We start from the raw sequence: 26458 nt of genomic DNA on the forward strand, positions 1-26458 counted from the left end.
TAAAGGAGTTAATTTATTTCAGCACTTCAAGGCCCGCGTTGGAGTTCCACAGACCCAGTGGTGTAGATGTAATAGAGTCCGACCAGAAGGGCTGCACCGCTGGGGTGTTAATAGCTCCCTGGTTTTGTTCGACAATTAGTCCATATATTTTATGGCTGGGCCTTTAAGAAACTGGCACCATCAGCACAATCACAGTAATTGGAAGATGACACAACATAGGGAGGAATCAGGAAGGGAAGTTATTAATGATTTGTAATTTTCTCCTTTTGGGAAAAGTAGAAATTAGACCCAATATCGCAGAGCTCTGTTCAATTCTTGTAAAGTTCACATTCTGTAACCATTCTGGTAGCACTGAAGCCCCAGGGCAATTCCCTCTGCCCCGGGGCTCTTTAATCCTCCTCTTTTTTTTTTTTTTTTTTTTTTCTGAAATGGAATTCATTCTTTGTGATATGAGCAGAACTTATATAATTTTGTTGGTATTGTCCAGTGGACTGCACTAGATGAGCCCCAACCTCCTCCAAACACCACTTTCCTGGGTTTCTAAAACCCATTCTGTGGATGAGATTCTCTAGGCAGCATAGGGGTCCCAGCTAAGGGGCACTCTCACTTTATTTTAACCCATGAGGGCCTGAGGTCCTTCGAAAACCTCCCTGTTTTCCCTGTTCCTGTCAGCTAATACAATCCCTCATTTGTGGCTTTGGCTCTGGACTTGAGAAGATTTGAGGGCCATCATCAAAGGAATATTAAAATCAATGTGTTTTCCCAGGACAACAATTCCCTGGGTCTTGTAAAGAACTAAAATGACAGAAAGGAACTGGGAGCGTACTTTCTGGCAAGGAAATTGACTAAAAATTTAAACTAAAAATAAACAAAACCCCTCAGTGTGAACAATCCACAGAGATCTCCTGTAACTGGAGTACAAGGTTAAATTTGTTCATTGACCAGAGCAGGAAAACTCATTGAGCCACTGTCAAGAACAAACCATCTATTCTCTTAAGAGTTTAGATGAGGTCTCTAGATCAAGGAAATCCTGGGAATAAGCCAGAAAGACATGCCTCTGTGTTTATCTCTTTCTTCTGCCTGGACTTTCGATACACTGGGGCAAGTCGCCAAGTCCTTCCCCAGCACCTAGTAGGTGTGGCAGAACCACGTGGTCTTGGATGATTCAGAGAAGACTTGTTTTGAAGATTTTAGTCCCTTTCTGTGCATAACACTTATCTGTTCATTAAAGTGAACACACTTTGTTCATTGGACATGCTTTGCTAGTAGATGGTCAAATGTTTGAAAGTAACAAGATACTTATTAGAATATTCATCAGTTCAGACTGTTTATGGGTTCGCTCCATAAATTTCAGTGAGGGACCTCTTCCCCCAGTGCCTCGTTCACCATCATTCACATTATACAGTTGACTGCCCTGAAATGAGTATTGCTGCCTTCCGAGTTCCATATATACATAACAGACAGTCCTTTCCAGTCTACTCATACCGACTTGACCAAATGGCTTATTTATACACATCTGGGCAGGTCATTGCCACATTTTGAGGCATATTCTTATACCAAAAGAACGAAATGCTGAAGTGCTGAAGGGATTGGTCAGTTTAAGTTTGCTGTAGGGGTAGAAGCTAGACAATCAAGTCAGAAACAACAGACTCTTATTCATAAAGGGTGGGGGGGGGGGAAGGAGGATAAGAAGGATAAGATAGCTGTGACTTTATAAATAGAGACAGATAGTGAAATGTCACAGTAATCAAGTGAAGGGAAGACTATAAAGTTAATAAGAATGGTTTTTTGGACAAAATCAAGAGGGATATTTCTGATATGCCAGTCAAGCCACAAATCTTTGAGTGGTAGCTGTTCTGCCTTTAACTTGAATGCCCTAGGCACATTGGAGAGCACAGTCTGTTTAGGAGAGTTAGTAGATATTCTTGAACTGATCCATAAAACAAATTGTGAATAGAAGAATAAGTTTCTAGCTGTGTTAGGAAGACTATATGCAGTTGAAAAAAGTTAACAATGATGGCCAGAGTGGTTAGAACAGCTTCCTGAATGGCCTTTAACTGAGACAAGGTCCACAGTATTTGACACACTTGTGCTGTTTGAACCTGATGAGACTTTATGTCTCACCTCTAAAGGATAGCATTCAGAGCAGCTCGTTTTGCAACCTACTGGGTTGGATGAAGTTGTGGGTGAAATAGCCTACAGAACACAAAGCCATAATCCATGGAGATGGAGCCTTTGGTTGGAGATTATGGAGGTTTTATGGGTAATTTTTCACACCAGTGCCCCCCTTCCAAATCATCATGGTAACATTTAGCTGATAAATGTGATTCTTCCTCCAAGAGTCCTTTGAGTGGATGGAGGAAAATGATATGAGCCCCTTATCACAGATGAAGAGACAGTGTTATTGGGACTCATGGCATAAATGTGTTGATGGAAGGGTCTGGAATAAACTTAGCTCAGACACTGTTGATACTCTCGTGTTCCAGTGATAGGATGCTGGCTAGAGGCTCCCTGTGGCCCTGAGAAGTGGAGCCATTGCTTTAACATCACTATTATCTACTCACCTCTGGATAATAGATAATAAGTATTTAGGAAGTGTACCCCCCAATTTTCATAATGCTTGGTCTGCTTTCTTGTTCTGTTGTCGTAATTTCATTGTTGAGTTAACTTTACTGAGCTTTCTCATCTCATATAGAAGAATGACAATGCCTATTTCCCATGGTTCCCATAATTATGGGCCAAGATCATATATGAGAAATGTTTAGCACGGTGGTCCTGCTGTGGTAGTCTTAAAACAATAACAATAGTAGTTATGATCAAAGTCACAGAGAGATCGAGCTGGTGATTCCTTCTGCTGCTTCACCCATTTTGTGTCTTCCATAAAGGTAAGAGACAGCATCCATAGCAACATCCACCCAAAGATATGGTGGACATTGATTTAGGTGCTTGTGTCCTCTACATAAACAGCTTCACATTCAAGCCTCAGTCTTCTTAGCTTTGGGGCACCTGAGTAGCTCAGTTGGTTAAGCATCTGACTTCAGTTGAGGTCATGATCTCATGGTTCATGAGTTCAAGCCCCATGTCAGGCTCTCTGCTGTCAGCACAGAGCCCACTTCAGATCCTCTGTCTCCCTCTTTCTCTGCTGCTCCCCCGCTCCCTCATGCACACATTCTCACTCTCTCTAAAAAATATGGGGCTCCTGGGTGGCGCAGTCGGTTAAGCGTCCGACTTCAGCCAGGTCACGATCTCGCAGTCCGTGAGTTCGAGCCCCGCGTCGGGCTCTGGGCTGATGGCTCGGAGCCTGGAGCCTGTTTCCGATTCTGTGTCTCCCTCTCTCTCTGCCCCTCCCCCGTTCATGCTCTGTCTCTCTCTGTCCCCAAAATAAATAAACGTTGAAAAAAAAATAAGCTTTACAAAATAATAATAAATAAAATAAATGAGCAAGACAATCCCCTTAACACAGAGCTCCTTATTCATCCATCTGGCTATTCTTTCTGTTGAGGCCACCATTCTTCTATTCAATAAATATGTTTAGGGAGAACTTATCATGTACCAGACATTGCATTAGGCCCTGAGTCAACGTTAGTGAATGAAAGAGATGTAAGTGCCTGGTGAAGTCTGGAGTCTAGGGATAACAAGCAAGGAAATTATTATATATATATATATATATATATATATATATATGTGTGTATATATATATACACACACACACACACACACACATATATATATATTCACACACACACACGCACACACACAGAATTACAGGCCATGATAAGAGCAACAAACCTAAAAAGATTGCTGCCTCGGTTCAATGAAACACTGTATGTAAACATGCGTCATAGGCTATAAAATGTAGACCTTCAGAGACTCTTAGTTTTGACTAATGTAACACCTGCTGTCTTCGTGGCAGCCGGTGGCTACTGCACATGCTCAGTGCCTGAGATTGAATGGTGACACCACCAGTCCTTTTTTTTTTGAGGCTTATTTTGGAAAGAAGAGTGGACGGGAACCTTTCTGTTGAGTTTATAATAGCAATTACAAGCTGATAAGGACAGACCATTCATCAAACGATCATACCTCCGGACTTTATCTCTTTGGGTCAAATGTTTCCTGATTGATATTGACTACCATATCTTAAGCAGCTTTGAACAGATAAGAAGCTAGAAAAGAAATTCCTTTTAAAGAGATTTGACAAAATTATGTTTTCTGATTTTTTTTCTTTAAGAAGAGAGATTAACTTCTCATTGTTCTTCTAAAAGAGTACAAAAGCTACCAAACTGTTGAATTGAAGAGAATCTAGAAAAGTTTTCATGGGTAGATACTGACTGCATTCCCACTGAATGCAAATTATCATCTGCATTGATAGTCTTTCCTGGTTCTGAAATTGGAAAGAACTTTCAAAATATTGAAAATGATCCTGTACCACAGATACTTAGGAGTAGGCAGTTATCCCAAGAAAAGATATCCCCTTGATTGCTATATATAAATGCCCTCCTAGAGACAGAGATGTGAGCAAAAGTCTTATAGGTTCAGTATAATTCATTTTCATAGAACATTATTTGTAGAAGCAACGTTTTAAAGGTGGGGAGGGTAGGTTTCTGACTGTGGGCCTGATATCCAGCTTCTAATTGAAATGACCATAAACATTGTAATTAATCAACTATGTACTCAATTATAAAGTATATAATTACATTCTGAACAGTAAAAAGCTTCCTAAAGTGTATATAAATCAATTAAACAGGGCAATACAGTAACCGATCACATAAAATTATATTTAATGAGATGTGTCATCTATCACAGTGTTTTCCACACAGTTCTTATCGTACATCTTTGTGATTCATTTGTGCCTTACTTTTTGCTGCAACAGAGCTCACAGTAAAGGAACCTCTTTATCTTGGTCATAGAATCTAGTGACATTATTTTGAGCAGACATACATGGGTATCTTTAAAGACCGTTTGGGAGTACGGGGAAGGTTGGGAGTCATTTCTAATGGCTTTTGGGAAGGGTGACCTGGGTTTGCCTGTCTGCCTTTACTGGTTATATATTTCCCTGAAGCAAGTGTGGGCATTTGTGCTGGTGGTCTTGCTCCTGAATCCACAACCGGCATCTGTCACCTTGAAATTAGCTAGATGACCTGTGTTTGCAAGAGCTTCTGCAAGAGCTGCCAGGCAGGACAACAGAGGGATAATTAGAAAAGCATGCGAAATGCAAATTCTCCTGATCAAGTCACTGCGTGTTGAGAAGTATAAGGATAATAACCTGGTACCAAATCGTGCTGCTTATATGAATATCAGTCCTTCAGGTTCTGTGTGTATAATCAAGCAGGTCATTCCAAGCAGGCTAACCTAGGGCCAGTGGAACTTCTAGAAGCAAAGGAAAAGCACATTTGTATTCTTAACTTTGGCAAATTGGAAAGACTTCTAAAAAAATTGTGATAAGTATAGTCTAAGATGAGTTTCAGTCAGTGGATGCTCAAGAGACATTTGCATCTGGGGAAGTGACCCCAAAGCCCCTGGTCATGCACATTCTGACCTGTGCCTCAGAATGGATAATAAAAAATTGCTGAGTAACTCCTAAAGGCCTGGCTTTCTAATGTGGTGGTGATGCCACTCATGTACCTCTTTCTCACTCCTTTCAGAGCCCAAATGGCTTTTCCCTAAGCGAAGTCATTCTCATGCTGAGTAACTACACCCAATCTTTGCTGCAAGAAACCGAACCATACAGAACAACTGGCCAGCGCAGGACTGCCAAATGGGAGGATCTGAAAGGCCTTCTCTTCCATCTCTCAGAGAGCACATGTGGTTGTTTTGATCCCCACTTTCCTGCATTACTTGCTAGCAGATACTTGGGGTGTAAACAGTTTGCTCATTAATTTGTGTGTCCAACCAACGTGCTTTGACATCCAGCTATGTAATTGTGTGTTGCACTGTGTGAGGATACAGGGTTAATACAATTAAGACACAACAGAGCTAACCTCTGAGGCACTCACATGCTAGTGGGGGCACTCTTGAATTAAACAGACACTTAGTATTTACATACTGTATTTAAGTATTTAAACAATATTTAAGTACTGTAACGGAGCTAAGTGAATTCTTCTCAGATTCAGTAGACAGAGAAGAAGATACTTATTTTTTTTTAAATTTTGATTATTCCCTTGAATATTTTACTGGAACTAATGTAATTGAGGGACTGGCAAGTTTTACAAGTGACTAATATATTAATCCCACTCTACCCTGTCGCCTTGTGGGATTGTCAGCTGAGTCAGGGCTTAAAAATGGAACTTGATGAGATTTGCTCTAAAGATGTTGACTAATACCAATTAAACCCCTAAACATCACACACAGATTGATTATGCCTTTTTCACTTTTTTTAAAGACCCAAAGATGCACCTAGTTAATAATCTACTCCATGTCCTTAATAAAGAGAAGGCTAGTTAAAAATTGTTTGCTAGCTGAAAATGAATAAATTAAGAATCACATATTAAAACAGTCATCCTCAGCCTACAGAAGGGGCTGAACATGGGCAGGCTAGTGGGGTGGGGGGTGAAAGGGGTAATTGTGAGTCCTTTATCACTAAGCATGACATGTACAAATGCAGAGCCGTGTCATGGAGACAGGGTGCTGGGGTGAGAAGGCTCTCGGCAGGGCAGACAGCCAGGTTAGTCTCCCCTGTGTTCCTGATACAGAATGAAAGAGCAGGGAACAAAATGGAGTGTATTTCATCTCGTCCCCCCTCCGATTCTCCTAATCCTGCCTATCCATCAGGCCATCCTGCCACACGTCCTGCACCCACCTCCTTGAATCCCTCTGTGTGTCTCCCCAGAGCCTGTGGCATAGAAGGTCTTTATCACAGCGATGCATGTTTCCAATCGTGTCTGGTCAGAGGGTAGCAGTCCCCACCTTGTGCTCTGTAGCCAGCAGCCTGGGATTTTCTCAGTTCCTTGAACTTGCTTTCCTCTCCCTGGAATATGTCTATCTCAGTATATGTCTTTCCTAGAAAAGAAACATCATCATCATCATCATCATCATCATCATCATCATCATCTCACATCCCTCACACTGGCCAGCTTCTTCCATCCTGCTGACCTCAGTTTAAGCATCACTTCTCAGAGAGGTCTTCCCTGGTGTTTCCAGGAGTTCAGCACCCCATGATTTTCCCAGAACTCCTACTTTTGCTTTTTGAGAGCACCTACCCATCCACTCTCCCACAACCTCAGTTTTGTGAGATGAAGGCCAAGAGAAGTCTTGGAAACCCCCATGTCCCCGGTACATATCCTGCATATCCTAGGTGACCAGTGAATGTTGAAGGAATAAGCCAGTTATGACTCCCAGCAAACAAACTCAGTTCTAACTTCCCTAGAAAGCGAGAATCCGGTCTCATGTTTCTTTGGTGACCCTCATGAGGCCAACTGGTGTTCAAGAAATATTTGTTGAAAACAGTTCTTAATTGTGGTCTTATATTTACCTTAGCTAGGAATGAGAGGAGTTTCCTTTAATGATGTGTGGGACAGGGAGGAGAATGAACGAGCTTGGGCTTGTTTCTTTCTTAGTTTGAAGGAGTTACATAAGCACAAAAAGGCCAGGTTACAGTACTAAGGGAGCAAGCGTGTGGAAAGTGAGTGCCAGTCACCACTGCAGTTGCTTTAGAGGCTTCTGCCCCTGGGCCTCCTATAGAAGAGACCAGAGTCTGTTCCCTAAGAGGCTGCTTTGAACAGGCTGCTGTACAGAGGCAGGTAGCACAGGCACCAGGAGGTTGAATTCTGAGGACACCTGGGTCTGGGTCTCAGTCCCCACTCACTGCTACCTACCTCCCTTGTGCTCCTGGCCAATTCCTTTACCTGTCTGTGCTTCAGTTTTCTCATCTAATTCTTCAGTTGATGTTAATGATATTAACCGCCTCAAGGGGATATCATATGAGGATTAAGTGAAATGCTGCACGTAAAGCTTTTAGCACGGTGCCGAGCAGGAAACACTTCTTAGAGATTGACAGTGTGTACCACGAGTCACCTAAGTCAACAGATATCTGCTGTCCAGAATTGCTTGTGGGACAGTCTGAGTTGGCAATAGGGACACAGAGAGGCCTAGGATTGATCTGTCCAGAATATTCCAGAATCATGATGTTCTTGCATCTATTTTCTTTCTCCTTCTGCCCTCCCACCACCCTAATGCTCGCACATACTGTGTAGACTGCTCTCAGTTCCACCATGCCCTCTCTTTGTGGCTTTCCAAAAGTCAACTTGAAGGTTTACTATCATATTTTTTACTTTAATATAATTTTATCTCTGATAACAACCTCTGTTTTTTTCTTTGTGTTTAAGTCTATTATCCTCAGTATATTTCAAAATTGATTTCATAGGAAAGATGTAATCTTTTTTTTTAAGTTTATTTATTTATTTTGAGAGAGGGAGAGTGCACACCCATGCATGCACAAGCCGAGGAGGGGAAGAGAGAGAGGGAGAGAGAGAATCCCAAGCTGACCCAGCCCAGACCCTGACATGGGACTCGATCTCATGAACTGTGAGATTATGACATGAGCCAAAAATCCAGAGAAATCCAGGAGTTGGACGTTCAACCCACTGAGCCACTCAGGCACCCTGGAAAGACACAATCTTTGATTAGAATTAACCACGATGAGAATATATGGCCAAGAAATGGTGGGAAGACAAATCTAAGACCCAGAAATAATCATCATCATAATAGTGGTGGTAGTGGTACTGATGTTGATGCTGCTATGTGCCATTCACTCTGTTCCAGGCATTATTCTGAGCCCTGAATCATCTTCTCCATTTTACAGATGATGAAACTAAGTTACCTGTGTGAACCATGTAGTGGAAAGAGTATGCAGTTAGCCTAGTTTGCCCTTAGGACTCTGATGGAAAATTATTTTTCTTCACTTAATATCCAACGAAACAGGGAGATCATATTGCCACAAGTTCTACCTTTGTTTAGTTTAGACGTTTGACTCAATTTATGGAAGTCTATGTCTTTGTAGCTTGATCATGACTTTGGAATGTCAAAAAAAAAAAAGTGCAGGCAAAACACTATAAAATGAAGTCTGCGTTTACTGGTAAGAAACACAGAGCATTTGGCATCAGCAGAAAGCTTAGTCTTTGATGTGGAAAATAGAAGAGTTCTTGCTGTTTCCATTTGGGTCAGAGAAAGAGACGATCACTATATGATAAGTTTAGTGGGTTCTAAAGCTAGATGTAATAAGTGACGAGCCACAAGCTGTCCTGCCCTGAGGATATTCAAGTATGAAATACACATGTCAGGGAAAATGTGGTCAGTGTGGAACCACACAACAGGAAAGCAGAGAATATTTAATAAGACAAGTCCTGGTTATCCTGGGAGTGAGACTTGAAGAGAAGGCGATTTACATATTTGAGTGGGGGGCTGAAGAGGGATGATGGAAGAGACAGAGAGTAGGGGAGTAATTTATGGTGAATCATCTTACCCCCTAACAGACAGAAGCCAGGACTAAGGAGGAAATGCTTTATTTTAGGTAAGGCAGCGTCCTCAGTTTTAAACAATTTTCCCCCTGTTTTTTGAAAGTGTTCACACAATTAATGCCTCTTCCATGTATTCAACAATAGTTGCCTAGCAACCATCAAGAAGCATTTTTGGAGCGCAAAGGGTCTAAAAATGAATGAAGAGAAAATACAGCAAATACTCATTTAAGAGTAATGAGAACTGGTCTGGCATCCTTGGAGACTCACTGCAATGTCCTATTCATCTTGGACACATGCAAGGGGGGATATGTAAAATATAAGAGAAACCTTTAAGTGAGGCTTGCTACGCTTTTCTGCCTTCAGGCAGGACTGCTTTCTACCTAATTCCAAATGCATGTGAAGGTAATGAAGTTTTGGAAAACTCTTAAGAGGAAGGATAATAATACCTCCTCTAGTAACCCCACTTTTGGATCTTGTAACCTTTGGCCTGAGACCACTAGGTAAAGAACATAGGTTAATCAGGAGCTACCTCTTCTTTGCAGGCTACTGATTTCTACCATTGGCTGGCTCTCACAATCATACCTTATTTGAAATGAAAATCTAAGTGAGCTTCCAGATCAGAGGGCACAAACTCAGGTTCCAGAGGTGTCAGCAGGGAGCACAGAGGAAGAAGGGCAGGTGAGGTCTGTAAGAAATCAGAAGCAGTGGATCCCTACTCTGTGGAAAGGAGGCCAGTGTTGTCAGATCTCTCAACTCTCTAAGAAAAGTTAGACATGCTGATTTCTATGTGAAAATCTCATGACTTTAGATTGATGATAATGATTAAAAAGAAAGAGACAAACAAACAAACAAAAAACTGTGCAAGCTAAGTAAACTATGGTACCAGGCAGATTTGGCCCATGCACCAGTCTTGTTTAATAAACCCCTAGTGTTATAGATGAGGAACCAGGCCTGGTGAGTGAGTATACTTATGCAAATTCAATGAAAATGTAAACTCCTTAAAGCCAAGAACTGTGTGACCTTCTTTGTTTTATCCCCAGCTGGACTAGCACAAGGTCAGGCATATGCTGGCAATGCAACAAATATTTATTGAGTCAACAAATAGTACATGTTAGAAGCAAAACCAGGACTTGGTTCGGTCAGTAAGAAATCAGGACCTCAACTGCTTCTTCTTAAGTGACTCTTGTTTCCCCCTAAGTGGCCTTCCATGACTTTCATATGGATGGAATCTACTCTTCCCTTTGGCCACATAATGGCCTTGTTTAAACCAAGATTTGATTCAGGGAAATGTTCTTATAGAAACTCCAGAGGAAAAACTTTGCACCCTGCCTGGGTTTAAACCTTCCCATAGATTCGTGTGTACTGGGACAGCCATAAACAATAGATTGCTTTTCTTCTTGGCCTGCCATATTCAATTCCATTCAATTTTGTGTCTATTTCTCGAGCTCCTACAATGTGCAGAGTCCTCTGTATGGTGATTCCAAGATATAGGGGATCCTGCTGAGCCTGGGGGCCTCAGAAATGTTCAGCAATTAATGCAGAGAATGAAGGTACTTAGCATAGTCTCCTTTTTATTTTCATCTCAATGTTTTTTTGATTCTACTTAGGCAACACTTTACTGTGTGGTAATTTCCTGACTTGACTTTTTCTTTGGAGATATAAAGTGGTCTAAAACCTAGAATCCATTATTACCAAGACATGTTCTCCTCTTTTAACAACCTACTTATTGCCTCTATGATGAAAGGCTCTGCCAGAGTAGACAGGAGTCAGCCTCCAATGAGGTATACCCAGGGCTTGTGTCAAATGATCTTCTAGCTTTCATTGTATTTATTCCTTATTCTTGGGTTCTGTAAGGTGCTTATCTCTGTGCTGAAGGTTCAGGTGTATCCAGAGTATCAATAACTCTCCCACTGGAGAATCACTGGCCTCTCAAAAAGCTTGAAGTGATGCACGATTTCCTTGTGTCTGTGCATATGATAGTGTGTATGCAGTAATAGTAATAATAATGGCATCCACCACTAATTAGTGTCTTCTAGGTCCCGAATAATGTGCCAGACATGTTGTTTCATTTTATCTCATTTATAGTCTTTGTCTGCAATTCCTAACCTTGCAAGATAGAGATAGAGTCCCATTTTGATAAATGAGCGTATTCAACCCCAGAGAGAGCTGATGATTTGCCTAGGGTCATATGATTGCCTGGTCTGTGAAGTAAATGCACAGCTACCTGCTTTCCAAGGGCCCTCTTTACCTCCTTGTGAAACTTCTGGATCCAGCAGCAATTTCACCAACTTCGCCAGTGTTTTGGAGATGAAAGGAGAGACGCTGTATCGCTTTTTCAGAAGCAAACTCTAGGGGACTTTTAAACAAAGTAGATTATTTTGCATGAGACTGTGTTTAATTTCAGAACAGTGTCCTTTGCTGGCGAAGATAATCAGATGTAATGTCATCTGCAACCTCTCTGCGTGCGTGATTTCATAAGACTGGTGTAGCAGTTTATTATTATAAAATTAGTATAGCATAGAACAAACCCGGGATGCAAGCCAGACGAAATAGACAATGAATAGTTATATAAGGTTTTGGAAAGCACATGTAGTAGAACACAAGCTCACTGTATTTTCTTCTCAATTGTCTGCTGTTTGTTCATGTTTCCTTTTCAACATGATTGCATCTCAGTTTAATAGCACTTGCCATCTCAGGCTTTATGGTGCCAGGCCTGACATAGTTACATCCCCTCTGTGCTAAAAATATTGCATGTATATATTCAACCGCAGCCCGACATGTTTAGCTAATGGGTTACTCGGAGCTATGCGCTTATATAATTAAGTGATGTATGTAATTTTGTGTTAACACATTTGCAATGTGTGTTTTCCTGGTGATTGCAATGCTTTATTCTGTGTAAAGTGTGACATTTTAATTCCCACTGAACAATTTCCTACCTTGATTCGCCTTGTTTTTGTGGCAGGGGATTATTTTGCAATCAAGATAAAAGCATTATTTATGAAATTTCTGGACTATCCCATTACTGGGAACTTTTAACTGAAGATCAATCTCCTATTCTATTGATCCCTTTGTTAAAAATCTTTATTGGAATTTAAATTTAATCTCTACATTATGGATTTGCCCCGACTTTTGTCTGAAGGCACATTTTTTTAGGCAGCTTTGCAGGGATGGGGTTCCTTAAAAAGTAATTCTCACTAGGCAGGCTGCCATCTTATCTTCCCCAGGGAACTTAATTTCTCTTAGGTGTCACTGATTTCTTCCCTGTTGAGGGTTCTCCAGGAGAGCCAGCATCTCTGTGGGTTGGAGAGTTTGGCAAACCAGGTCAGATCTATAGATTCACAGATAGGGCCTGTTAAGCATTTAAGTGATTGACAAAGCTGGGTCTCAGAGTTACATAATGTGGGGATACACGCTTTCTCTTTATTAATTGTAATTGTGACCAGTGGAAGGTGCTACAGACAGGAAGGTGAGCCACCAGGGATAACCCAGCCATCTTGCCCTCTTCAGAGGTTGTTTATTTTCTCCAGTGGGATCAGGAGTTCGGTTTAATAAACATTTATTAGACTCTTACCAAGTACCAGACAGGGCTTTCAGAATACAGTACAGAGAGAGTTACTTGTTCAGTGAACATCTATTGAGCACCTACTATAGCGATATTACAGTGACCAAGACAGAGTCTGGTGAGGGAGAGAGACCTACAAGTTGAATATGGGATGATAGGGCCTAGGGTAGAAGCATGCTTGATGTCGAAGCTACTGACAAATGGTTCCTCCTCCAGCTAGAGGTGAGGAGAATAAGGACACTTTTTAGTGGGTGTGATGCCCAGTGCTGGTCTAGGAGAAAAAGTAAGAGTTGGAGCAAGAAGGACAAGGGTGAAGAAGGAAGGGTATCATCAGAGGGAAGCCTGTGAGCATGGGTACGCAGGGGTGAAGCCATGAGAGGTGCTTGCAACCTCTAAGGCATTTGTTAATTGTTGGAAGATAGGGCGAGGTCACTCCAAAGCAAGGTCTGCTGTGGTCCATTCTCCGGACCCCTGAAAGTCCTGAATTCCCCAGGCCTTTCCTCAACCAAGGAGGCCCCCTTCGTTCTTCAGCACAGCCCAACGAAAGCAAGCAGGTGGCAGGCACTGATGCCAAATGCTGGAGTATTGCCCCGATGGCTTCCCACGTGCTTGCCTCTTAGTCCCTCCCATTTGGGTCTGAGCACACTTTCTATGTGGTACACAGAAGTTTCGCCAGGAGGACCCACAGGCTGTGCACTCCAAGTGAGCTTTCTCAGTTGTATGTTTTGGCATTTGAACACAGTGGGAATGTCCTTGTCAGCTCCCATTTGACTTTATTAATTGCAATTCCTTGGGAAGTGTGTTTTAGTAATGTGCTCTGGGATGACAGAGCTCGCCCTGCAGAGACCCAAGAGGAGGTAATCAGGGCCCATTGAAAAGCCATCTGCTGGTAAGTCACTGCTGCTGATCCCACGCAGCCAACAGACGCCAGTGTCTATCACAGCTCTGCCACTAGCTGTGTGACTTCAGACAAAATTGCAGACTCTCTGGGCCTCCCTTTTCTGATGTGTAAAACAAGACTTTGGATTAGTGGTAGCTGAGGTTCTTCTTAAACTTGGGAATTCCAACACTTTATAAGTTTCTTGAATGAAGAATTCTGCAGTCATAACATCTGTGGATTCACCAACTCCTAGCAATGATCTTTGGCTCCAAATTCATGTGAAAAGCCAAGAACCACTTTCTATACTTCATGTCTTTTTTTTTTTTTTAAGTTTATTTATTTTGAGACAGAGAGAGAGAGTGTGTGTGCAAGCAGGGCAGAGGCAGAGAAACGGAGAGAGAATCTCAAGCAGGCTCCACACTATCAGCTCAGAGCCTGATGTGGGGCTCGATCCCGTGAACCATGAAATCATGATCTGAGCTGAAATCAAGAGTCAGAAGCTCAACCTACTGAGCCACCCAGATGCCCCTATACTTAATTAATGTCTTGTAATGATTCTCTGACTCTGCATTTTAGGAGGTCATCTACACTAGCCCTCAAATCTAGATTTTAATTTTTCAAGATACAAAGGGAATCATTAAGCCTCTGAACATTCCTGGAATATATAGCAGTATGGATCAAGTAACCCATTTTATTAGTCATGTTGCAAGAGGCTGTCACCTAGCAGCTCTGCATTGTTTCCAGGCTCCGCCCCCACCCCCACTTCCCTGAGCCCTGAGGCTGTGGTTAATAATGTCAAAAGAATGTTTTAAAATTGCTCTTCTGTTGATTCCAAAGAGTCAGAGCCCTCACGTGGTTAGAGTCCTGGGCTAGGAGTCAAATTCTAAATTTAATTCCAGCCTCTATGAATGTCTTCATTTCTTGCCTCCTTACCATTTCTCGAGGTTTCGATTTTCTCATCTGCAAAATAGGCATAAGATGCCTTGCTCCACAGGAATATTGGCAAACAGCTTCGTTGTGCACACAGATTAGCTTTATATCGGAACAGAATATAATTTTCCATTCCATAATAGGAATGAAACAAAAGCCCTTTTGAGTGTGCACCTTGTGTAAACGCCCTCTGCTTAAATTCTGATGGATTTCAGAGGTCAGCAAATCCCTCCCCCTTCTTTAATATTATTTTTTTTTAAGCTAAACAAAGCTAACTAGGGAATTCATTTTGGTATAAAAAGACATGAAAGAAAGGGTATTCGAGCTTGCACAATAGTACAAAGAAGAACAAGAATCATCATGTTTGCTAAAGAACTCACAGCTGTTTAATTTTATAGTAAAATTACTTTAAGAACTTTGCTAATTCAAAGACAGACCCAAACAACTGTTGTTGCAAAACTGAATTTCCACGTATGAGTGGAAAAGCCAAGTTACATTACTCTGCCCCTAAACTCGTATTAAACTCATATTAGAAATACAGAGCATTTTCGTTAATGCAGGTTAGAGGAGCGGCTTTTATCTGAAGAGAAGACACATAAAAAGGGAAATGGTACATTTGCTAGTAATATGATGAAAAATAGTTTATGTTCTTATGTACTTTGCCCCCAGCTTTTTCTTAAGCTGCTCAGTCTGTTTTAATACCAGGTTTGTTTGCTTTGTGGGGATGGGCCTGTTAGGCAGGAAATTGTCGAAAAAGCATACAGCAGAAATTTTAAATGCTGTTTTTAAAAATTAAAATTAAACACCAAATTGAGTAACCAACCATTTATTAAATTTGGAGTTCAGACTTTTATAAAATTTTATCTTTAGAGGATACGAATGAACTGTGTACCTATACTTGGTTCTGTAAATTCCAAGTTTCCATATGTTGCCTATTGTCAAAAACAAATAAACTTTTCCTTATTTTTTTAAAGTGATTTTCTTCCATATTAGGGAATTATTCAGACTTCTTTCCTTGGTTCCTATAATTCCAAACCAGTTGGAACATCAGTCTATTTTTGGTTATGAAGGAACTTTTAAAATGTGGGTATGATTTTTTTGACGTTTCTAAATCTCATAAAGATCAATTTGCCACATATATAAGAGTTATGGTAGTAAACATAGTGAAGTCATTGTATACTAGGATGACAGTTCTAATTTCCATATTATGAGTCACCCCCTCCTAACCCCTGTCCCCCACCTCCATCCCCTCTGCATGGGAGGGCTGCTAAATGTACATTCTAAAACATATACAGCTACATAAGGTTGTGATTTGTGAGTGTTTCTGTCAAGGATGAATGTTCTTACCTGTATTTGATTAAACTCTGTTAGTTTCTGGGTTTTTATGGTCTTCCCACCACATGACATAGATTCACCACAAGAGGGCAACCAAGAGTTTACTTTCAAGCTAACAAAGCTAGAAATGGTTTTAATATCAGCTAAGTGTTTTTAACTTGCTAAGGATTTATTTCCCCGCCTTCCGATTGCCACACATGCAGCCTCTGAGTTTCCACGAACAACGAATAATAATCCAAATAAAGTTCTTCTGAGGGGAAATATAGACAGACTGGTGCAGACAAGAGCTTTTGCCCAAATAAGGATCCTTTTTTGGAGACCCCATGTGTTAGATAACCATCAACTGACAGTTGGTCATGAGTTAATAATGTTGGATGCTGAAATATGCATACCATGTGCTATAAAAAAGTTTGGAGGACAAAGACAAATACTGCTAAAGTTAGATATTAGAAACATACCAGAGGTGTGCAGACTGCTTCACTGGATGAAGGTGGAATCTGCCAGATAACTTCGTTTTAAAAATGTTATAGGTACCACACAGGAGAACGTATAATATTCACTGCACAATTTGTTGCTTTTGCAGGGATTTGGTCTTAATCTCTCTGCATGTTACTGCCTTAAGAGCTATAGCAACTCTTGCCTTCTAAGAAAAGAAAATATTTCCTAAGCTTATTTCCATTGCTGCCATTGCTGTTCTTTTATTTTTACAATGGGAACCCTAAAAGGGGGGGGGGGGTAAGGTTCCATAAAAGAATCCAGGTGGATGTGTAGCCCTTTGATTGGCCTGTTGTATTTGGAGAGCTGTTAACTGCTAGTTCTGTTTCTGTGTTGTTGCTGCAACAGGAATCCAAAGGTGAGGGGTGGAGCGAATAGGCTTTGATTTCAGCTACTGTGACCAGTTATTTGAGAGGCTGGGACATGGCGCCAGGTGGCCACTGGGCAGCTGCTGTCTTCTTAGAGTGACACCCCAGAGGCTCCTAGTGCTAAGAATGAATGGGGAAAGAATGTGTCTCCTCCTCTGCCCCCTAGAGTTCAGACCTTTTTGTTCTGTCAGCTTTTCTGGGTTTATTGGAGTGCTTGTCTTCAATGAATAATCTCACTTTTTGTTGTATAAAACCATGGGAGTTGAAGCACCTTGGGAAAGCCAAGAAGGCCATGCCCTTGGTTGACTTGAGGACTGACTATATCTGATCGCTTTTCTTACTTGCAAATGCAATCTCCAAAAAGAAAAACACAGCCAGACCATGAATTTATTCAACAATTTGTGGTTAAGAAGATTCCACCTAACAACTAGCTGAAATCACTGAAGATCTATTTTCTCTTACTCAGTTTGCAAATGGCTTACATTACACCCAACCCACATTGGTAGCTGGAGAGAACAGTTAGTAAAATTAATAATTAGACAGCTTCTCTTTTTCTCTGTCTCTTCCCTCTTCTCCCCAAGTGTCCTGTCAAGCTTAACATTTGCTTTGACATATTAGTTAAGGAAGTTAATGAAATAATATCTTCACTGGGGCCATTGAGTAACCTTGAGTCAATGATTACCAGATCTGAATTTTACTAAGGAAACACCTCAGGTTCAGCAAAATTCTCAGATACTAACATCTGTGTATGACTCTCCTGCATATAACAGCAAATAAAACCCTAAATTTCACTGAAACTTTGAATCAACGCTCTTGCTGATTATTCCCGCTTCAGATGTTAATCTTGTTCTGTCTACTCTTTAACACATTTCCAAGGACGTATCTATAATCATGACATTGAACTGACTGAACCAGCATCCCCCAAAAGAAAGATAATGCAAGCCACATGTAACTTAAAATTTTCTAGTAACCTCATTTCAAAAGGTACAAAGAAACAGGTAGAATTATTTTAATAATGTATTTTATTTAATCCAGTATCTTCAACATATCATTTTGATATGTAATCTATAAAATGTCACTAATGAGATATTTTACATTTTATATATTGTCCTGGAAATCCAGTGTGTATTTTATGCTCATGGAAAGTCTTAGCTTTGTACTGGACATATTTCCAGTGCTCAGTAGCCCCACGTGGCTAGAGGTGACTGTGTTACATAGAGCAGCTCTAAACAGTTATAGAAACATTTTTTTCTTACACTGAAAAAAAATGAGAAGCAGTTCTAACCTCTTCTGCGTACTCTTCTTGTTCATCGTAAGATTTACATTAGGATTTCTGATGTAGTTATCTGTGTTTCTCCAGAAGGTGACACACACCCACTCCCACTGACGGAGCACTCTAGCTTGCCCTGACTCTACACGCACAGCCCAGACCCTTGCTGTCCTCATTCTGGACCCTCACTCCACTCTGCTCCAACACACACACTGTTCTCTGCCGTGGGTCTAGGAGTTCCTTGGTATCGCAGGAGAGCGATTGAAGTCGTTTTCTGGTATTGGGGCTTGTATGTACCCACAAACAAATGAAGCTCAGAGATGCCACTGGTAGCTTGGAAAGGGAAAAAGGGATGGGAAGGCTTAATGTGAGAAAGAAAAATGTGTAAGTCTCAGACAAACTACAATAGTCATCTTTTTTTTTATTTTTTAAGTAAGAGACTATCCTTTTTCAATTATTCTTTCTGAAAGATAGAAAAAGCATAAAGAAAGTGAAAAATCCCTTTTAAGTACAAATTCCTTTTGGGATCTTTTAAAAAAGAGATTGGAAGCCTATTACTTGATGACCTTTTACTTTTTCTTATGTGTATGTGTTTGAAAACCTGAAATGTCTCTCATAACATATTAGTCCAAGTCTGACAAAGTTAAATACCTCCATGCTAAACCACACATGCACTCACACACACACACACACACACACACACACACACACACACACACAATGTCTCTTTTACTTATTTCCAAGTAGGGAATGTTTTCTTGAGAGATGTAGCAAATCAATTATCCTCAATGTTGAAAATGGAATATCTCATTTCCAAACCTGGAGAAATGGCTGACCAAGAATGTTCTGTTTATAGAGAGTTTAAAAACTGCTCTGATATTTGCTGCCCCTTGCAAGGCTGTTCAACACAAAACATGTAACTTTCACTTCTGTGCTGTCATGCTCAATAGTAACACCACAGAACATATCAATCATGTACTAGAATGAGCGGGTCTATTGGTTGTAACAAAAAGAAAAAAGAGAGACAGAGACAAAAAGTCTCTATGTTTAAGAGGTCCTTTCTTTATACATTTCATAAATTATAGAAATCAAAATGTCCTTAAGAAGTATTTTCAGACTGGATCTTTAAAATAGCCTAAAACTTAAAAAAAAAACAAGTATCTTAAATTAATATTCTATTCTTACAGACAATCATACAAAGAACAACTAAATCTGTTCATGGAATAGTTTTCAAAAAATGGAAACATAAGTTATTTCAAAATCTTAAGAAAAAGTACATAGTAAGCATTGAAACAATGCACTTCATCTAATTATTAACAGCTTTCATGCAGGTTTTTCCTCAACACCCAACATGGTCTTCTCCATTAAGAGAGGAGGCTGGGACCCAGGGCCTGAAAAAGGGACCGTGGGCACCAGGCATCCAGGGAGAAGACTATAGCAGGAGAAATGAGTTGCTGGGTAGATGTGAAAGTAGAAGTTTGAGACCCTGTGGCATTTTTAGAGGCCCTTTTTGGTTTTGCTGGGTTTGCCACTTCATGACGAGACCTGACTTCATGACAAGATCTTGCAGCTGGGGGCAAGAAATCAGACCTTTTGTGCTCAGTAGTAACACCTGGACCACACCACCACCTGTACTCCGTGTACCAAGCTAAGTCCTCAGGCATCCACTCTGCCCTGATGTTTCTTTTTCTTTTTCTTTTTTTAAGTTTATTCATCCGGAAAGAGACACACACAGCACGAGTGGGGCAGGGGCAGAGGAAAGGGGAGAGAGAATCCCAAGCAGGCTCCGCGCTGTCGGCACAGAGCTCAATGTGGGGCTCAAACCCACAAAACCACAAGATCATGACCTGAGCCAAAACCAAGAGTCGGACACTTACCCGACTGAGCCACCAAGGCAGCCCTGCTCTGATGTTTCTTTACAGAATTGTAAATTTCGTACTTTGAAGGCAAAAGAGTCTTCCATTGGCTCCTGATGCCATGGTACATAGATCTCATACCCTCAGAGACAAACATTTGTGGGACACCTGGGAGCCACCCCCTCTGCCCCTTCAGCAGGTCCTGAAGGGGACCTTTCGCTGAGAATGGTTTCCATGAAGGATACTGGGCCTAGCCAGAACAAACCAAAGGGAAGGTGAGAGTTTGAAAGGTCAAGCATGGATTTCCATTTTCTTCCCTATTTCCAGAATTCTCTCCTTAGAAAGTCCGTCTTCTGAAAACCCAGAATCTCTCTTCACTCCGCACCTTGATTTCACTCCCAGATTTTCCTCTCATTCTGCAAGTGGTAGTGAAAAGTGTCTGTAATCCCTTTCTTCTTTGCCAAGGCCCTTGTAGACAAGCCTATTCTATACTTCTAGAACATTTCTGCATTCCTTTGGAACTCACTACATTGTTTCAGAATAATATAGAGATAACATTTGGGCATTTAAATTTCTCTCCCCCTCAAGACACAGAGGGGAAATAAAGATAGAAATCTGCCTGTCACTGCTGGTAAAACCTGACTAAAAAAGAGGTTTGCTTGTGTTTTAATGGCAAGAATGCGTGGAGTCACATGCTTTCAAACCAATTAGCAATACAGATGAGCTAGCAAATCGAGTTCCGTTTATAGGGTGGGGGAAGGGGATAAGTCAAATAATCTGTGTTTTTAAATGTTTCTGAGAAATGAAGACCTCCAGGGCAGAGAGAAGGCGGATCAGGAAATAGCTATGCAAATCACATGCCTATGAAATTACTAAAACTTTGATCAGGGGCATTAACAATTGCTGCAGCATTCACAAGTATGAAACAAAGAATGAGTAAGACGGGCATGTTTTGGAAGGGATTACAAGAGTGTTTACGTACATGGTTTGTTGAGCAGTCAATGAAGTCCATGGCTGTTTTGGACTTAAGCCGCCAAAGCAGTCCAGGTATGACAAACGCACTAATACATTCCACTCTCATTAGTGACTCGTGGGGATCTCAGTGATTTTGACCAAGAGCCAAAGTGGTTGGACCTCATGTAAAGTCTGCTTCATGTCTTCCCCCCACCCCCCCTTTCTAACAACATCACTGCTCACCCTTCACAGGAGGTGGAAGTGGATCTGGGTTCTGAGAGAGTGTAGTGCATTGGAAATGCTAAATTGTTTTTATGGACACTGTGGTCCAAACCACACCAGGTCTAAAGCACACTTGGAAACTCAAGGCGGCCATGACATCCAGAGTGGCAGTGTGATCATCCCTCTGGGGCAGGTGCAGCCTTCGCTGTTCAGGGCTGTGTGGTCTTGGGGATATTTGAGAGTGAGAGCATCTGCGGCCAGGTCTAGTCTCGGTTCATGACTCTAAATTATTATTTTTCATGGCTTTATTTTTAAAAAAATTTTTTTCAACGTTTTTATTTATTTTTGGGACAGAGAAAGAGAGCATGAACGGGGGAGGGGCAGAGAGAGAGGGAGACAGAAACGGAAACAGGCTCCAGGCTCTGAGCCATCAGCCCAGAGCCTGACGAGGGGCTCGAACTCACAGATGGCGAGATCGGGACCTGGCTGAAGTCGGACACTCAACCGACTGCGCCACCCAGGCGCCCCATTTCATGGCTTTATTTAAGAAAAAAAAATTACTCTTGAAAAGGGAACTGTCAGAACAGTTACAGAAAGCGATAGCATTCTTGCAGTGTTTTGGTTTGTTTGTTTTTTTGTTTTACCTTGCCTATTGCTTTGAAGTCATCATTTAAGGTTAGGACACCACACAAGATAGAGTTTTGCTGGTCTGTGGTCCCGGGTGCTTGTTTCTTATATAACACAGTTGCTTCTCCAACATTCCTGTTGGGCCTAGAAGATTGTTTATAGGAAAACAGAATAAAAGTAAACTTGAAAATTTTTAAATCTATATGTAATTAACGCCCTGTGAATTCACAGAAAGATTCAGCTAATTAACAGACGTTAAGTACTAGCAACCACAGATTCCTGGCACCGCTCTATTAGGTGCGGGGTAGTGAGTGTATGGAAATGCTGTGGATTTGAAACAAACATTTAAGGGTATCATTTATGAATTTTTAAAATAAAAATGTTGGCTGTAAGCTAAAGCCAAAACGAGGGCTGAGAGCTTCTGTTTTTCTTTTCTTTTTTTCCAAGTATTTGAAAACTGAAATTCTATAAGAGATTATCTGTGAAATGGCTCTCCTTTATTACACCCATAAATTTCAGGAGTGGCTCTGATCAAGCTTTCTGCCATTCTTGGTTTCTGAATCTTTTAGTCATACATTAATAACTTTAAAAACACTCATCCTATTTTTGTTGTAGTGAAAGAGGAAGTTTCTAAATAGTCAAAAGGGAAACATTGAAAATAGAACACAGTAAATGATAACTAAATTAGGGTATTTTTTTTCCAGCAAGAGCAAAGCTCCATGCTGAAACTTGCCAGAGTATTTTAAGATTATTGTCTACAAAGAAAATGTAGCAGAGAATTGAGATCCTCAGAGGAAAGGCATTACAGAAATGCAAAGTATTATCAGCAATGTGCATTATACATGGACCAATGTTTCTCAGTCCCTAATGCATCAGTCAGTGGACTTTAGTTTTCTGGCTTGTGTTTGGTGTTTAAAACACACACACACACACACACACACACACACACACACACACACCCCAAGTGCGGACACGCACGCACAACTTGCAAATCAAGTGAGTTAACGCTCTGCCAACTTCCTCTAGATATTGACCCTAGGGGGTCAGACTCTTAAGAAAATGATGCCTGGTTTTCCATCCTCCTAATTGCAGTCCCCCACCAACAAGCAAGTCCTATCTCTAAGTGGAAGCTCACAAAGAATTTCTCGAGAGAATATGGAGCTGCGCTGGCAACAAAATCGTCTCTGCAAAATGAGAAGAAAGAGTTGTTAACTGATGAGTCAATCCAGCTTTTATAGCAGTTTATCTTCGTGGTATTTCCAAGAGCATAAATGTTATAAAAAAAGAGAGACGGTCATGACAGGAAGAACACAGTAGAAAAAAAACAGGGACGTTTAAGCCAAAAGCAATTTACTTTGCCAGTAACTGGTTACATTTCCTTTGTTTTATTATTATTATTTCAAGGGTTGGGGTTGAGCTGAAAGTTTCCCACACCTGTGCTGTCCTGACACATAACTTTGGCAAAACCCATAGAGAAGTGAATATATAAATGAATGCCTGGAAACTCTGAACTTTAGACGCTTTAAGAAAACAAACAAACAAAAACCTTGTTTTGCTATATTGTCTTTAAGAAAGCTATATTTTATTGATATTTGAATGAGTTTTAAAAAAGGAGAAGACAAAACACGTGGATGAGATGTCAAAGTGGCCGGTTGCCGACTCTCCTGGGATTAATGCCTATAGAAATAGCAGTGACTTCACAAAGGTGAATACTTGTTAATTTCATGGCCCTGAGTAAGAGGAACAGATGGGCAGTCAGAGAGGAAAGATTTTCTTTTTTTAAACCACAGAGATCTTTCACTGTTCTTCTGCAGTGGGCAGAATAGTCAGTGGCCCCCTGCAAAGGGATGATGTGCGTGGCACACGAAGTTTTATTGGAACTCTGCGGCTTTAGTGGAAGTCTGTCACCTACTGCTGAGTCAGGATTGATGGGGACCCTACCCTGCCTCAAGTCTGGAGGATGCTGTTTGCTGCCTGAGATGGGCTTTTAGTTCCCTTGTACCGTGTCATGGTATTTGACTGTTTTCATTTAGGGAAAGCTCCCTGGTGACTGCCGGCCCAAGTTAATAATATAAATATCTCATTATGAGACAGACTGAGTGTGTGTGTCTGTTAGAAGTTACTTAAAGCAGGGATGTTGGATAAAGTCCAGTTGCCCGCGTTGGATCCTGTTACCAGTAACCAGTTGCATGACCTAAAACAACTAATTCCATCGCTGTCTCAGTTTCCTGGTCTGGAAAATGGGGGTAATAATGGTGCCTTCCCGTTGGTTTGCTGTGAATTTTAAATGAGTATTGTATGCAAAGTGCTGACTGGCACAGAGAAAGTGCACAATAAATACCAGCTATTGTTATTATTCATGTGTAATATTGAAAACATTGACTGAATTCTGTGAATGAGCATGGATTATATACACATGCAAAAGTAACCGAGCATTTATTGCTTCACACTAGTTTGTTCCGTAGTGGATCTAACTAGACCCATTTATGCTATCAATAAGTGTACTGCTGGCCTCCCGCACTCCTGAACACCACCACACCATAAAGCATTTGTTTTCACTCACTTCCCTTGCAAATGATTTGTTTTCTTGACTCTGTAAGAAAAACAAAAGTAGCCCAGGGACCAGAATTTTTACTCCCCCCACCCCCAAAAGTCAGTTCCTCGGTCCCAAAGCTTTGCCCAGGGTCTTATGGATCTAAAAGGTTTCAAATTGTGTTATGGGGGCTCCCATCCAGTTCTGCATGCTCTGTTCTCCCTGGGACTTTGAACATCTGCTCATCAGGGCACTGGTTACACTGGGTACAAGATCACAGTTCATCTAAGATGCCAGACACAAAGGCTTAACAGTCATCGGGAACCAAAGGCCTTAGGTTTTCAGTCTCAATTCCCAGAGCAAACTTCCTGGTCATTGGGTTATGTTCCCAGAGCTCAAGTGTAAATAGTAAAGGCGAGCAGAGGTTTACAGGTGCCCAACATGACAGGTATGCACAAGGCCAAGTGTGTGGGTCCGGCTCGAAGACTTGAAGGAGTTACATGTGGGCATCTTTATTTCCATTAGTCACTTATTCATTCAACAGATTTATATTATGTAATGCCGCCTCCTGGGTGTGTGCTGGGCAGGTGAGAGATGAGTCTGACATGGTCCTGCCCTTAAGGACTCTCCAATTTAGGATAATAATAAGCCATAAAACCCAACTAAAGTACAAAGAATACAGTGATACCTTCCATGAGAGAAAGTCAGAAAAAGGAGGGCAGAGGGGAAAGGAGAAGAGATATTTGAGTTTGAGGCTTGAGTGATTGGTGGGATTTGCCCAGCCTACCTGAAATGTCAGCGACTTGCCTCATTAGGAACAAAAGGCTTTTTCTCTTGATCAAATCCCATTGAGAGTTTAAGTTTGTGTGACCAGAATATTAGGTGCTAGCCTGTTCTAAATTTACGATTCTCAGAATCTGTTGGGGAAGGGCACATGTGCTTTTCTGGGTTCTGAAAACAGCTCAAAGAATGGAGAAAATAGACCCGATTTGAGGATGACTTTATTGTCGGTTCCCGGAACCTTTGCCTTTATTTAAAACAGCCTGTTCAGTACAAGTTCTATCTAAAAGGCCTTTGGGATTTGAAAGCTCTTCTGGAAATAAATGCTTTTAGGTTTAAATGTTTTGGAGGTCTTTTTTTGCCAAAATGTTAGGAAGGAGAGACCATAGTTAACAAATCTGAGAACGGAGGCGATATTGTTTTGTTGCTTTTAATGAAATGTCTCAGACCTACCCTAAGTTCTGTTTGTCTCTCTGTCAGCTTTCTGCTAGGCTATTATTTTGATAAGGGACATGAAAGTACATCATTCCCTCGCGGTCATTAAAGTCTTAGCACTTAAGTCGTTGTGGAAACACTTCTGCGCGACACCAAAATAGTCCACGCCCTGGCTCCAGGCTGAGGACCCGGGCAGTTCATGGAAGGTGGCATTAGGCTGTGACAGGAGAGCAGGAGGTCAGGATCCACAACACAGGCCCGATGAAATCACCAAGGCAGTGCAGGGAGGGGGAGAGAGCAGAGCCCTCCCTGCCAGTCTGGCAACTCGGCAAAGTCCTCAGAGCTCATCCCACACACTCCGTGCTAGTCACTGCTGTGTGTTTACATGAGTAATGGAGCTGCCGGGGGAGGGGAGTCGTAAGCACAGCGCTGAGCCTGGCAGCTTGCACTTGCGTTCGCATTGGGAGGGAAGCTGACATCCACACCAAGTCAAGACTTCCAGGGACGTGGCCGGGAAGCAGTCACATGCTGTAGCTTTCATGAGCACAGACATCCTCAGGCAGATGTTTGTCGACTGGAATGGGTAATCGCTACTTTCTCTTTGCTTGATTTTTGTCTGCGAGGGTGTTTACCTGTGATAATTCCAGGCTGGCTTTCGGGGGTGGACTTCTGGACACCCGTCTGGGGTGGGGGGGAGAAGAGAGGGGAACGGGTTTGGGAGGGGGAGCCAGAGCCCCACAGCCACTTTTTAAACTTTTG

The 26458-nt window shown here is 41.5% G+C and overlaps 1 protein-coding gene across 2 annotated transcripts in view; it reads left to right on the forward strand.

Moving 5' to 3' along the window:
- The window catches only part of ARID5B (AT-rich interaction domain 5B), a 181068-nt gene that overhangs the window by 109285 nt on the left and 45325 nt on the right, over window positions 1–26458 (forward strand). Inside the window, exon 1 of one of the 2 annotated variants that reach the window (XM_047824407.1) lies at window positions 25688–26282. The exons of the other annotated variant lie outside the window; for it this stretch is intronic. Coding sequence (XP_047680363.1) covers window positions 26279–26282 — 4 coding nt within the window. The 5' untranslated portion in view covers window positions 25688–26278. Of the gene's footprint in view, window positions 1–25687; window positions 26283–26458 lie in introns of those variants that run through there. 2 annotated transcript variants of the gene reach the window in all.

The sequence above is a fragment of the Prionailurus viverrinus genome, chromosome D2, assembly GCF_022837055.1.
Source record: "Prionailurus viverrinus isolate Anna chromosome D2, UM_Priviv_1.0, whole genome shotgun sequence".
NCBI classification, from domain to species: domain Eukaryota; kingdom Metazoa; phylum Chordata; class Mammalia; order Carnivora; family Felidae; genus Prionailurus; species Prionailurus viverrinus.